Source organism: Hypanus sabinus, chromosome 18, assembly GCF_030144855.1.
Source record: "Hypanus sabinus isolate sHypSab1 chromosome 18, sHypSab1.hap1, whole genome shotgun sequence".
Taxonomy (NCBI): domain Eukaryota; kingdom Metazoa; phylum Chordata; class Chondrichthyes; order Myliobatiformes; family Dasyatidae; genus Hypanus; species Hypanus sabinus.
In genome coordinates, this window is record NC_082723.1 from 16360353 (window position 1) to 16374574 (window position 14222).

The 14222-nt window shown below is 39.4% G+C and overlaps 1 protein-coding gene across 4 annotated transcripts in view; it reads left to right on the plus strand.

The window, feature by feature from the left end:
• fubp3 (far upstream element (FUSE) binding protein 3) overlaps positions 1–14222 on the plus strand; it is a 94083-nt gene that overhangs the window by 65169 nt on the left and 14692 nt on the right. Inside the window, exons 15-18 of one of the 4 annotated variants that reach the window (XM_059993724.1) lie at positions 783–862; positions 3322–3438; positions 4573–4689; positions 8577–8645. In XM_059993724.1, coding sequence (XP_059849707.1) covers positions 783–862; positions 3322–3438; positions 4573–4689; positions 8577–8645 — 383 coding nt within the window. The remainder of the gene's footprint in view (positions 1–782; positions 863–3321; positions 3439–4572; positions 4690–8576; positions 8646–14222) is intronic. The other 3 variants (XM_059993725.1, XM_059993726.1, XM_059993727.1) reach the window with 3 other exon arrangements.

Genomic DNA, 14222 nt, shown 5'->3' on the forward strand with positions numbered 1-14222 from the left:
GTACTCTTGAACTAACAAGCTTTTGTTTTGGGATGGAAGATGTTAGGTCATTTCCAGTGTTAATAGTGTACTTCTGTCCCACCATATGTGGCTTGATTTATTTCTGAGGCTTAGTATCTTATTCTGGGATTTTGAGCTAATATTTGGTCTTAGGATTGGAAGCTGCTTACCTTCTGAGAAATCCTTGCCTGATATAACAGGTGCATACAAAATCTGTCCTTTCGAGCATCTCACAATTTCGTTAAGATTTGTAAAATATCCAACCTAAAGCAGAGATTCCCAGAAGTTTTTAGCCAAAACCCACCTCAGTTTTTGCTGCTTGTTCCATCTATAAAATCTGTTTACTTTGTGTCCTCTTTAATTTTCTAGCCACTGACTGTAATCTTTTTGTCCACCACATTTAAACCTACAACCTAACACGACATTACTCACCTGCATGGACGAGTAGCAAATTTTATTCTTGTTTCCTCCTATTTTGACTCCACTTCTTTACCTCCCCCCATTCCCAATCTTCACCCCACATTACTTGCAGCAAAATGTTTCCCTTTTAAATTTATATTGTGCACCATACTCGTGAGAGTTGAAGGCTGCAGCCTTGCCTACTTTGATTATCAGTGCCAAGCCTGCCATGGAAAGTTAGCTGAATTTCTAGCTTTTTGTTTCCTGTATTGTTTGGAATTGACCTAATTGTCCCCATTTTCATATGTCATAGGTTAAGTAGTAGTTACCAGAGCCGGTGTACGTTATATAAGTTTGGTTGAATTTATTCTTTCTCCAAACAGTGGTCCTCCACAAGCCTTTATGACACAGGGATGGGGAAGTGCATACCAGCCCTGGCAGCAACAAGGGCAGCAGGATCCAAGTGAGTATCTTGTTTGCTTTCAGCAGAAGTCTTTGTTTTTCTTATATATTGTGGTATTGGCTGAGCACATTTTGGTTTCCTTTTTCATGTGCTCCACAGGCCTGATAAAACAGGCTTTTTCATCACCCTCAAAGTAGTAAAAAACACACTGCATAGGCATATATAGAAATCTCAACTACTAATCAGTGTTGTTTCATTTATCCTTTTTGTTCTATAGTTCTGGTACCCACAAAATCTGTTTTAGTAACCTCAGTTGGATTCAGTATGATTATTTACCAGCTTATCCTAATCCATCTGCAGTAAATTTTTCATTCAACAGCTCACAACCTCAGGTTTAGCAGTGACAAACCTTCGACTACTTAAAGTAAACTTGCCTACCGTAGGACAGTTTAAGCATATTCATTGTGTTCTTGCAATCATGTTGATGTCCTTCTAACCTATTTTCCTCCTTTGAGAAGTAGATTATTAAAATCATTTTCTTCCCCCAAGAACATAGCATCCAGAATTGCAATTTGACTTTGTGCAAACAAACGCAGCATTTGGTGAATGGCGTAAGAGGAGAGGGAGGACAAGAAAACATCTGACCAGCTCTTCATTCAGCAGTGTAACCTTGTAAAATTTGGCAATCAGTCTTCAATAACTCACTGAAACAGTAGATACCAGGGCTAATGTTGAAATTGTGTCATACTCTGGGAACGAATGCACATTTTAAAATGTATGTGGTTGGATTTATTTACTTGTTAGCACTGTGATCCTCCGGAAACCCTTTACGACAGTGATGCTGGACGGTGGTGTATGCCACTCTGGACTTTAAGGCGAATGGTTTCACGTTCGAATCCAGCCAGCTCCTTGCATACTTTTCTTCAGTGCTCAGTTGAACTTCAAGCTAGCAACTTGGTCTTGTAAAAAAAGACACGTGCTAAAGAAATGGCAAGGTTGCTGTCCAATGTACCGCAGGGTGTGGAGAGGGAAAACAAAGAAATAAAGACCAATCCTCTCAATACTGGGCAGAAGACGAAGTTTAATCACTACAGTCACAGAATTATGGCAGAGAACGAGGTCAATTTCCCATTAACTGAAGAGCATTCTATTTTGAAGGGAATCTTGGGTGTAAAAGTAGTCTTTAACATTTAAAAAGTTTCTCCAGGACTGTCCTAATTTTAAACTTTGCTTAGTTATATGCCCCAAATTGTGTTTTCTCTAATATTTAAACATCACTCCAGCATGTTGATGTGCCAGTAGTTTAGTGAAATACAGAAAGCAAAAAATAGCAGATTAAAGGGTGATGAAAAGTCTTAAGCCAAACTGTAACAAACTTAAGGTTTTGGATGAGTCTTTAAGATACTGAATCAACTGCTGTGCAGGATTCAGTAATAGAAAACATAGAAAATAGGTACAGGAGTAGGCCATTCTGCCCTTCGAGCCTGCACTGCCATTCAGTAAGATCATGACTGATCATCCAACTCAGAACCCTGTACCTGCTTTTTCTCCATACCCCTGATCCCTTTAGCCTTTATCTAACTTCCTCTTAAATATAGCCAATGAACCAGCCTCAACTGTTTCCTGTGGCAGAGAATTCCACAGGTTCACCACTCTCTGTGTGAAGAAGTTTTTCCTCATTTCAGTCCTAAAAGGCTTCCCCTTTATCCTTAAACTGTGACCCCTCATTCTGGAATGTGGGTGTGGATTCTTAAAAGGAATATGAAGGCATCTCTTCTGTCCTGACTGGGTTTGCTCTTTTTTCCTTGTTAACTACTGTTCTGGAGTTGTACATGGAGTATTCCAAACTGTCCTCAGTTTGCATGCTTGGCTTGAAATTTTGCATCCCTGGTTGATTCCATTACAGAAGCAGTTAACTGCTTCGTCCACTTTATCTAACCTCATTGAGGGTGCCTTTTCAGTAGAAGTTATGAAATATCTCGGATTAGATTCAGTGTAGTAGCTCTTACCCATCTGGCCTCTTGAGTATGCTATGGAATTACAGGAAGCCTTCAGTGAGGCTTTGCTCCCTCTCCTCCCAAAACCATACATTCTCTTTTGAAAAAGCTATTTGAAAGTTCAGTCATTTGGGTCACTAATCATTTTATCCTGTCATCACTTATTAATACTTTTACTAAAGCATCTTGTGACTGACTGGGTGGATGTATTGAGGTGATTAATATTGGCCTTGCCAGTGATCTTTCCTGTGAAGAAGAATTCAGAGAAGGATCAAATCCAAAAACACTGGAAGCGACCAAGAAGACATTAACAGGGGAGGTACTTGGATTCTGGTTCCTTTGGATACACTTGTCTTTTTGGTTGCGGTGGTGGGTTTATATTCAAATGGTTCAAAATTATTCCTTTAAAGCTTAGACATTGACATCACGAGCAGTAACACCACGGCATTATGAACTATTCCTACCATACAAGTTAAAGCTATCAAAATTAGTGATAGTTACTGTCACACTGTGTGTGTCTAGGTAAAGCTGCACAGCATTTGGGTACAGCAGCCTGGTCAGCCTACATCTCCCAGTTTTACCAGCAGCCTAGCCAGCAACAACAAGCAACAATGGGGCAGAACTTGCAACCAAATTCAGGTGTGTATTTGTGAAGAGAGCTATTTCAACAATGCAAGCATATGCATTCCACTTCCTGCAGCCCAGAACTTGCTACCTCTGCAAATCCAGAATCAACATTAATGCTCTCCTTTATCCTCACTAATGTGAGAGGGGCAGCGAATATGCTCTCTAAGGCTGTTCTCTCACTTGATTCTAAGCAATATCAAACTTCTGATTTTAAATTCTTTCTGTTGGCTAAGGGTGTTGTGGGTTAAAGGTAGCCTCATTCACTTTAGTATGGAACAATCCAAACTACTTCATCTTATTCTTTATATCTCCCTCAGTTTTTCTCCTCACTCGCCTCTTAGCTGTCATTATTACACCATATTGTCCGAATACCAGTTATCAGGAAGGTTTTTGACTCTGCTAACACTGCTCCTGGGTGGCTGTAGTTTCAGTTTTTTTTAGCTTGCTTTATTTTTTTTTGCTTTTACTATGTGCTAGTCTGCAGTGGAAAAATCTCCTGGGTTGATGGTATCCAGTACTTTCTGCTAATGTTACTTAAAAGTTATGGTTGTGAATTTTGTTTTCTGTGATTGGAAGTAAAATGGGTTGTTACATCAGGGTAAATGGAACTTGCTCTGTACTGTCTTGGGTTCCACTCAGTGCAGTAGCATTTAGCACGTGGCCTGTTACGTATGGAAAGCTTTCAATGAGGCTTTGCTTCCCCTCCTCCCAAAACCATGTATTTACTTCTGACAACGCTATTTGAAAGCCCAGTCACTTGGCTCACTAAACATTTTATCCTGTCATCGCTTTTTTATGCTTTTACTAAAGCATCTTGTGACTGGGTGGATGTATTAAGGTGATTAATATTGGCCTTGCCAGTGATCTTTCCTGTGAAGAAGAATTCAGAGAAGGATCAAATCCAAAAACACTGGAAGCGACCAAGAAGACATTAACAGGGGAGGTACTTGGATTCTGGTTCCTTTGGATACACTTGTCTTTTTGGTTGCGGTGGTGGGTTTATATTCAAATGGTTCAAAATTATTCCTTTAAAGCTTAGACATTGACATCACGAGCAGTAACACCACGGCATTATGAACTATTCCTACCATACAAGTTAAAGCTATCAAAATTAGTGATAGTTACTGTCACACTGTGTGTGTCTAGGTAAAGCTGCACAGCATTTGGGTACAGCAGCCTGGTCAGCCTACATCTCCCAGTTTTACCAGCAGCCTAGCCAGCAACAACAAGCAACAATGGGGCAGAACTTGCAACCAAATTCAGGTGTGTATTTGTGAAGAGAGCTATTTCAACAATGCAAGCATATGCATTCCACTTCCTGCAGCCCAGAACTTGCTACCTCTGCAAATCCAGAATCAACATTAATGCTCTCCTTTATCCTCACTAATGTGAGAGGGGCAGCGAATATGCTCTCTAAGGCTGTTCTCTCACTTGATTCTAAGCAATATCAAACTTTTGATTTTAAATTTTGTCTGTTGGCTAAGGGTGCTGTGAGTTAAAGGTAGCCTCATACACTTTAGTATGGAAGAATCCAAACTACTTTCTCAAACTCTATCTTTATATCTCTCTGACTCTCCAGTTTTTCTCCTCCCTTGCTCCTTAGCTGTCGCTATTTAGTTTTGTTGCTGGGATACCATTTATCAGGAAGGTTCTCGACTCTGTGCTAACACTGCTCCTGGGTGGCTGTAGTTTTGCAGTGTTGTTTTTTGACCTACAATTTATTTGGATTGTTTACAGTGGGGGAAAATTCCTCCTGGGTTGATAGTGTCCAATATTTCGTGAAGATGTTGCAATAGTATTGTTGGGAAAACTATCTTCATGATTGGACATCAGGGTAAATTGAATTTGTTCTGTATCTAAGATTAAAATGTCCCTTTGCAAAATGGGCTTGGATAACATCCAGTTTCACTCTGCAAGGTTTTTGTAGTGCATTTATATGCTTAAAGAATCTGCAGTTAAATCAAAACATTTGAAAAATGTTGCAGATGGTAGCCCATTTCTAGCCTGTCATGTAGTTGGGTATCTTAATGTATTGCAAGCAAAACCATCAGTCATTTATAACTTGATCGCAAATTAGATTGCTGAGAAGTTATTATACAGATAATTGTGCCTCTATCAAAACTTCTATACTGTATGTTGCCCTATATAGATTCCTGTATAGTCCTGTAGGGTATCTTGCCCTTTAAACTTTCTGTAATTAGTCATTCATGGTGGTTGCCTGGTAATCAGAAAGAAAGAAGCTTCAAAATAAAAGCAGCATCTGTAGAGAGCCAGAGGATGTTTCAGTGCAGTGATATTTTTCATAAGAACCAAGAAATGATGGAAATCAAAGATTTTTAAAAATATACAGTACTGTGCAAAAGTTGTAGAAACCATGCTGTACTTGTCAATGTGGGGTGAAGAGCTCGTTTGTAAATTTGGCAGGAGCAAAGGATCTTGGAATTCAAGGGTGGAGCACTGCGGGAGGGGTAGCTTGCATTAAAGTGCTGGGAGGGGGTGCAGATGAAGACACATCCAGCCCTGAGACACCAGGCAAGGTCATATGATTTCACAGTTGGTATAGTGATCATTACAGAATCCTGCTCCCTCCCCCTCCCTTCCCTAATTCCCAACCATGATCCCCCTCTCTCTGTCCCCTTCCCACTCTTAGTCCACAATAAGAGACCCATATCAGAATCAAATTTATCATCACTCAACTATGTCTCAATTTGTTTTTTGGGAACAATACATAAAATTACTACAGTACTGTGCAAAATTCTTAGGCACATATATATAGCTAGGGTGCTTGAGACTTTTGCACAGCGCTTAAGTGTTGGACAAGGGGTGGTAGTGGAACGAGCAAAATGAATCAGTGAAACTGGGAGTGACTGAATGACACAAGTAACACTGCTGAATGAGAGTACTTTAATCACACTGATCACAGGTGATGTATCAGGAGGAGGAAATGTAAATGAAGGTGGATGAAGATTTGGGAGGGTGTGATTGCCGAGAAATGCTGCAAACCTGAGACACAAAACAATAATCACTGGAAATCTGAAATACAAAAAAATGCTAGAAGTACAATGCAGGCCTGGTAGTATCTAGAGAGAATATAACTGAATTAATGTAATAGGTTGATCTTTCATCAGAACAGGGCAGTTTGTAAAAGCTGGTTGCTGAATTTGGTGTCTATTCAGAAGGTGAGTTGCTGTTGCTTAAACGTCTGTTAGACTTCTCTGGAGCAGTTTTGGTTTCTATTGCTCCAACAAGCTCTGTTAATTACTATTGTATTGAGCTGCATGTCACTGATCATGACTCTGAACTGTGCCAAAGAGGCTCTCATCAGAAGAACTCAATGACATCCAGAAAATCCCATTGCAGCCTTGACTGCAGAGTTCAGCCACCAAGTAGTATTACCTGCACTGAGCTTCAAGTTGTAAATGTTGCTTTTAAAAATACATTTTCACAGAAATGCTGAAGTAGGTATTTCTGTCAAGATCATTGTTTATTGATGTACTGTAGCATAACTAACATTAGCACCATTTAGCCATTATTAATGTGCATATTTTTAAAACGGCCCTTTTTTCTCAGCCATGCACTAAATGTATCTTTGCTATTGTAAGAGGTTGTGCATTGTGGTGCCAGGTCCAGGCTTTTCCTTGGTATGCTTTACTTGGTCTATAATAATAGCTAACCTTTTCAAATTAATGTTCTTCATTAAATAAAGGCTGTTTTTCAGACCTTGTACTAAAGCTTAGTGAAGCTATAAATATTTGTTGCTGGATTAGATTTCAAGGAAATGCAACATTTTTATAGCAGCTTTAAATATCCCAAAGCCAATGAGTCATTTTAAGATGCATAGAGAAAATCTGTACAAAAATGTTTGTTACTAAGCTGTTTTACTAAATCTTTCATTGCTGGTTAGTCTTACTTGTATACAGAATGTTCCATAACTGAGAGTGGAATTTGTAACTTCTACAAAACTTCAAAATTAAAGTAATTTGTAACTCATTGCCCCAACACTCTAACAGTTCAGGGAATTCCTTAGTGTATTTTTTTTTCTCACAACCCATTAGTTATATTCTAATCTGAAATGCTTTGTCACTTTTCTGATTGGTTATCTTCCAGTTGTATAACTTGAATGTTTTCCATTCTCCAACCTCAAAAGTGTGGGCTGTTCCTTGCAATTCCAATTGGTTTGAAAGTCTGGAAATCGAAGTGAGGTTTCCACTGATCCTCCTGAGCTGTTAACTTCAAATTGCATTGAGTCTGGGCCCTCCTTTTAACACCTCAAAACTGTAGCACTGTTCCTTCCCAGTTTTCTTTCATTAATTGCTATGTAGTGATATTTTTTATGTATTTCAACATTTAGTTCTGCTGAAGGCTCATTGAAAGCAATACCAAATCTTCTAAGATTTATCAAGAAAATCCGGTCTTCCTATAGATCTTAGTATGTGTCATGACTACAAGATGAAGCTGTTGATACAATCATCTGGAATTTGGTCTGTTACCTTGGCAAATAATTTTTTTTCCTTGGGAAAGAGAATTACTGTCTCTCATTTTCATGCACTAACTGCCTTCGTCTCCACCCAACTCCCAAAGTATAGATAGCATAAATATAATTGCAGATGTACAGTTTAGTTATGGAGAGGAAAAAAGTCTGCTAAGATTACAGGTCTTTTCTGATGTTCCTGTCTAAATTATATTTTTTCACTCCTGGAAATGCTTGGGCTTGGCTCACTGCCTGTTTGAAAAGGCTAAGATCCACAAGGCCAAGTATTAAATTATGAATGACCTGTGTGTGGAAATTATTAAAATAAGTTCAAAACCACATGGTAAAATGGAGCTGTCTAGGGCGATGCTTTGGGAGATAATATCCCAATGCTTAAATGCTTCTCCCAACCTTGACAATCAAATATCATCTAATCCTGTTTGGACTATATTCTGAATTGTATTTGAGCAAACTTGGTTGAAATTGAACCTTGTGTAGTTATTAGTAACACTTGCTAATTATACAGAGTAACAAAACACCTCTTTACTGTAAGTATCCTTGGTCTGAAGCTATTCAGAAAGCTGGGTCTCCTTTTTCTTTGCAAAAAAAATCCCTATTTTTTTCTGAAAAATGTCTTTTATCAATTTGTGAAATGTAATTTTTTTAAACCTGCCCACAGATCAGAATGGTGGCCAAACTGGTCAGATGGATTATTCCAAAGCCTGGGAAGATTACTACAAAATACTTGGTATGCACTTTTCTTGGACTGATATTCTATAATATTTTTGAGTTACCTTCTCAGAGTATTTGCACAAAGCAGCTACTGTGGAATAGAGAATTCCCTCCTTCCCCACCTCTTACTAACTCTTCCAACCCCACCTTTGTCTGTCCCTTCTTGCTTTAGTTGAGCTTGTACTTTTCTGGTTGAGTAAGCGGATGTCTTCCGTGCTGTTTCGTAAGGAGTGATTTATAAATCCGTAACTGGTTATTGTGATTTGTTCACTGAATTCTACTGCTTGGAGGGTGGCAAAAGGTATTATACAGAAATGATCTCTGGTATGGTACATCAGTCAAACTGAGCCATACATGAGTGCAAGATATTCCAGTTGAGAGTCCAGGACTAAACCATAGGGCTTCTATTACAGAACTGCAGCTAGAAATAAATCAATTATGTGGGAGGGATGTGGATCCACCTTCTGTGCAATATACTTTATTTACTGTGAACAGCTAATTGCAAAACACAGACAATGCTGGAGGAATTCAGCAGGTCGGCCAGCATCTATGGACAGGAATAAATAGTTGATGTTTCAAGCCAAGAACCTTCATCAGGACTGCAAAGGAAAGGGGGTGGGATGAGCCAGAAAAAGCAGGGGAAGAGGAGCACAAGCTGGCAGGTGATAGGTGAGACCACATGAGGGAGAAGGAGCATGGAGATGAAGTGAGAAGCTCGGAGGTGATGGGTGAAAATGACTTATTCTTTTATTCCAACTAGGGAGCGACTGTATGTATAGGTTATTGACCAGTGGCATTTTATTTATCACGTGGCCAGAAAGTGACACAGGTACTGGCAGCATCATCATTGGCCACAAGATAAGTCGGAAATTTTTTTCCAGAATTGCTTTGATGTCCGAAGGCTGACATACCTGTTCACAAGCCCGATACCTTGTGACTAGATGGAATTTATTGAAGTGGGTGGATCGGGGTTATTACTAGCTATCTTCTATGTTACTTCTTATAGCCGGTTTAGTATTGTCAGTAGAATGGAGTTGTGGTTCAGTTCATTCAGTTTGTGAAAGTAAGTTTTGCACCATAGAATGCATTTGTAAAGTGCATATGACCTGTATTAGCTCTTTACAAAAGCTAAACAATTATTAAGTTTTCCTTTCCCCCATACTTTTTTTAATAAATTACATATTTTGCTTCCACCAAGCTTAGACTGTGCTCTGAGGCTTTGTTATAAAATTGTCAATCTCTCCCAACAATTCAACCTGCGAGTTGAAGGCCGTTACTTACTAGCATGGCAAGCACTGGAAAGCTTTATCCAGATTTTTGCAGTCATATCTGTTTTCTGTTGTAATGAAACTTCTAGTCCGCTGCAGCAATTGAAGGTCTACTTTGCTGAACAAGTTTGCATTAATGATTAATACCTGATTACTGGAAGTGTGTGCTTCAGCAGTAGTGTTTTTTCTGGCTAGTCTCATCAGATCTGGGTAGCTTGGAGCAGTAGACTGAAAATCTCTGTTGTCCCCTTCATAGATCATCAAATTATATGGTCAGCATTTGCTATCTGAAATGATTTCATGTAATTATGAATGTGAACATTTAAATGCATCTTGTTACTTTTGGGAAATTACAGGCTTAGTGGTTCCATCACTTGGCAAACATAATTTGTCAAAGGCTATGTGTTTTATGATGACTTGCTTTGTTCTCCATGCCTGAGAACTTAATTAAGGATCGTCCATATGGGAGAGCCTCATCTAAGAATTTAGTTACCTCAATGAAACAATAATTTTACATTTCTACATCCTCTTTACTGCAAATATTGTTACACACACATTCATTGTTCTGTATGTTAAATATCTGAGTTTTGTTTTGAAACAGAAAACTCATGGAGAAGCTTTTGTTGCCTCTAGCAGGTGGAACCTGTAGTTGGTCCTGACCTTCCTTTTGTAGGGTCTTGTCCTATGACTGTGGCCCTCAGATTTTTTTCCTTGTCCTTCTACAGCCTTTTATGTTTCGATGCTCCCTTCCCCCACTTCTTTAATGCCATTTGTAGTTGGTGTGAGGGATAGAAGTCCTTCAGGGTCGAAACAGCACTACACTCTTCAAAAGATAGGGGAAAGGACTCTGAGCTATTAATGTGGAGGGCTTTATTGTGAATGCTACTGGGATCCACGCCTGCTGGTGACTTATGCCATCTTCTGGCTGCCAATATTGTCTGTTGCTTATTTAAGATTGTTTCGCTGTGTCCCAAGGCCAAATGCTAGTCACTTTGCTGGAAAGAATTATGTTTGTATCCATTACCTTTGTCCTTTGCTCTGTGAAATTGAACTATGAACTTCGTGAAACAAGTTTGAATATATGATATAACTAAACTGTTTTCAGGCATTTTCAACTCATTGCCCAGATTTTAAACATGCTTTGTAAAATTCAAAATGTTTTAAAATCGACTTGCTTTTATCTCTAGCTTTATTAAATATTGTTTAAAATCGCATCTTCAGAATACGTAGAAAAACTTGCTATATTTGAGGTTGCCTAGTGGTTGCGAAAGCTGTTTCAAACCCTGCTATTTACTACTGTCTGCAAATTTGGCAAAACTCAATTGTAATCTGTAAGCAATTCATCTGGGAATTGACAATTTTTGATCCTCGTCGCTGCTGAGACTAGCAACCAGCTACAGTTCCAACTCATCATTCTTACTCTGTAATCCCACCCATTGCACAGTCAAAACTAACTCTAGATTTTACAGTCTACATCTTGTTGCACTGCATTTTACCTTGAGGAGTGATCACCTCTGTTGTTAATTGCTATTTAAACAGTTGCGATCTGAGATGGTACCTGAGGGAGTGAGGAATGAAATTGTTACTGCAGAAGATCTATTCAATAGATGGAGAATTAAAATAATTCTCTTCTCATAGTGGTGCTTGCCATAGAAAATGTGTATAGAAACTTGTAATTCTGGCTTGTGTGAAACTCATCCCAAAACATTGGAGAGTATCTTAACTACACAATTGGTAATTGTTCTTCACACAATTTCATAAAGAACTACCAAGGGCATTTAAAGTGAGAGGTGTACAACAATAGTATTGCTACAGTTTTGAGCTGCTAAGAGTAAAGCTATCTGATAATTCAGAAATACCCAAGTTACAGTATCTTGCTCACTAATTAGCCTGGAATACAAGCCCAGGGATTTGGGGAGTGGGTTAGGTGAGCAGCTGGAGCTCGGATCTTGACTATTATCCAAGTGAGTGACCGGACCCTGGGTCAGGAGTACTTATGTTTTTCACAATCTGAAACACCATCTAAAACTTGTAATTTGAAATATCCTGCTCCCTTTAGACTCATCGGGTTCACTGGAATATTATAGTGCATAAAGTGAACTGTGTCTGTTGGTGTATTAATTGCCAGTATTCTGGCAGGGGGGAGGGGGACTTGTTTAGTACACCAAAGACCCAAGGGTATCAAATAATTGGAGCTCTACTGTAGTAAACATGGATTAGTTTCATTTACTGAGTTGTATCTCAACAGAGTTTTTAACTAATTCTGATTCATGTGTTTATATTCCTGTGTTCAGAAATATGTTCTATACTTCCCTGTAGTTTTGTTTCCTGCAACTTGCAGTGGTAATCTGCCACCTGCCTTTCATTGCAAGTAAAAGTACTTTTATCCCCTTGGAAATGGGTGATTCAACAGTGTCATTCTGTGCATCATTTTGAAGCCATTTCATTGTATGGTTTTAAACAAGCTTGTGGGGTTTTGTGCTAGTCATTTCAAGAACCTATGTCTAAGCTTTGTACATAATTCACTAGTTGGTCAGAACAACCAGTGTTTTTATATAATCCCAAAGTGATTGTGAATACAGGGCAAGAAGGTACTTAACTGGACCAGAATGAGATGCACTGCATGCATCTTCCATCACATATGCTGCATCAGAGTTCCCTGGATCAATGAACAGTGCATCATTTAATATTGCTTTATTTGGATGAGAGAAAAAGCAACTTGAGTAGCAATTTACAGTACAAAGCTGTGAGGTACTCTTTATAACTGACTTTTTTTGTGTCCCTTGCTGGCTCACTTTTTCACAGAATAGAGAGAAGTATGTGGAACATGTGTTTTTCTGTGTTTGAAGGTGGGGCATGCAGATTAGAAACCCACCTATGGTAAACGGTATTAGTGGATCATTGGAATCGGGATGTTACAAATACAGTATTTTACTGTTGCACTCTACTCTCACTTCTCGTAATTGTTTAAGGGTAGTATGTTCCGTTACAATGGGAGCATTGTTGAATTGTGGCTGTTAGAACAGCTACTTGGCTGTTGCGTTCATAAATGTAATCCCCCTGAATCATCATGGGTTATGACCTCATTATCACCAGAACGCTTCATCTGTTGTCACACTGACACTTTACTGAATGGAAACATCTGGCATAAAATTATCTCCATGTTTTATTACCCTGAAAAGCTTATTACGTAGCCATTTCTGCCAAGTGGCTCAGATGTGTATCAAGCAAGTTTCCAGTGTTGCAAACATCAATCAGTATCTCTTTAATGGTCAAGTGAAATTTTGTTCAATTTGTCCAGGATTCATTGCTAAATGGCCCAGCCAAACATTCTGAAATAATCTTTAAGTGCACTAGCCCTAGACGAGACCAGTTGGGATAGGTTGCTCGAAGTTGTTTGGTGTGGCAAGCTGAAAAACAACAAACTAAAGTGATTAAGATGCAACAAAGATAAGTTGAGGAAGAGGGTCCAGTTTAAGAGTAAGCGTATTAGAGAATCATCGTATTGATGCAAAAAAAAAAGTTCAAAGATCAGGATATAACCAGGTGAATGGTGTCCGAGGACTTGTATTTGAAACATAAGTACTAAGTGTGTGCGCTTGATTCCTCAGTTATCCTCCTTACTTGCAACTTGTCCATCAACAGAAAAGACCAATCAGAAACGGTAGCACAGAACAGGTAGTCCCCGATTTACGAACGTCCGACTTACAGACCACTCGTACTTACGAACCAAGGAAGGAGAACGCTGTCCGCCATTTTAAGTCGTTGCCGTTGACTCTGCATTGAATGTTTAACTTTGTATTTGGCTTAAATTTTTCTTCGTAAGATTCACCCTGACCCCGCCCCCCACCCCCCACCCCATTCCGGTTGGCTGGTGGTGCAGTGAGATCAGCGTCGGGCTGGAGAATGGAGGTACCCGAGTTCGATCCAGAGAGAGACTGCTCCCGTGCCAGGTTGATGTCGAGCTCACAACTCGACCTCATTTTAAAAAAAACCACACTGCCACCTCCAGTTTAAATTCCCACATGGAATATTGTGGATGATCAAATACCCAAACCCAGCACAGCCCCCACTTGTCCCATTTAGCCTGCCTCAATGCAGTGCTCCTTCGGACCCAGCGGACCTCGGGAGCCGGCAAAGCTCGGGAGCCGTCGCCCACAGTGTTTCTGTTCCATTGACTGGAAGCGATCGCGATTGAAAATAGTGGAAATAATAAAGCGTTTGGAAAGAGGTGAAATGCCATCGGTCATCGGAAAATTGTTAGGCTGCAGTCGGTCAGCGATTGGAACAATTTTAAAGGAGAATAATGGAGCATGTGAAAGGCT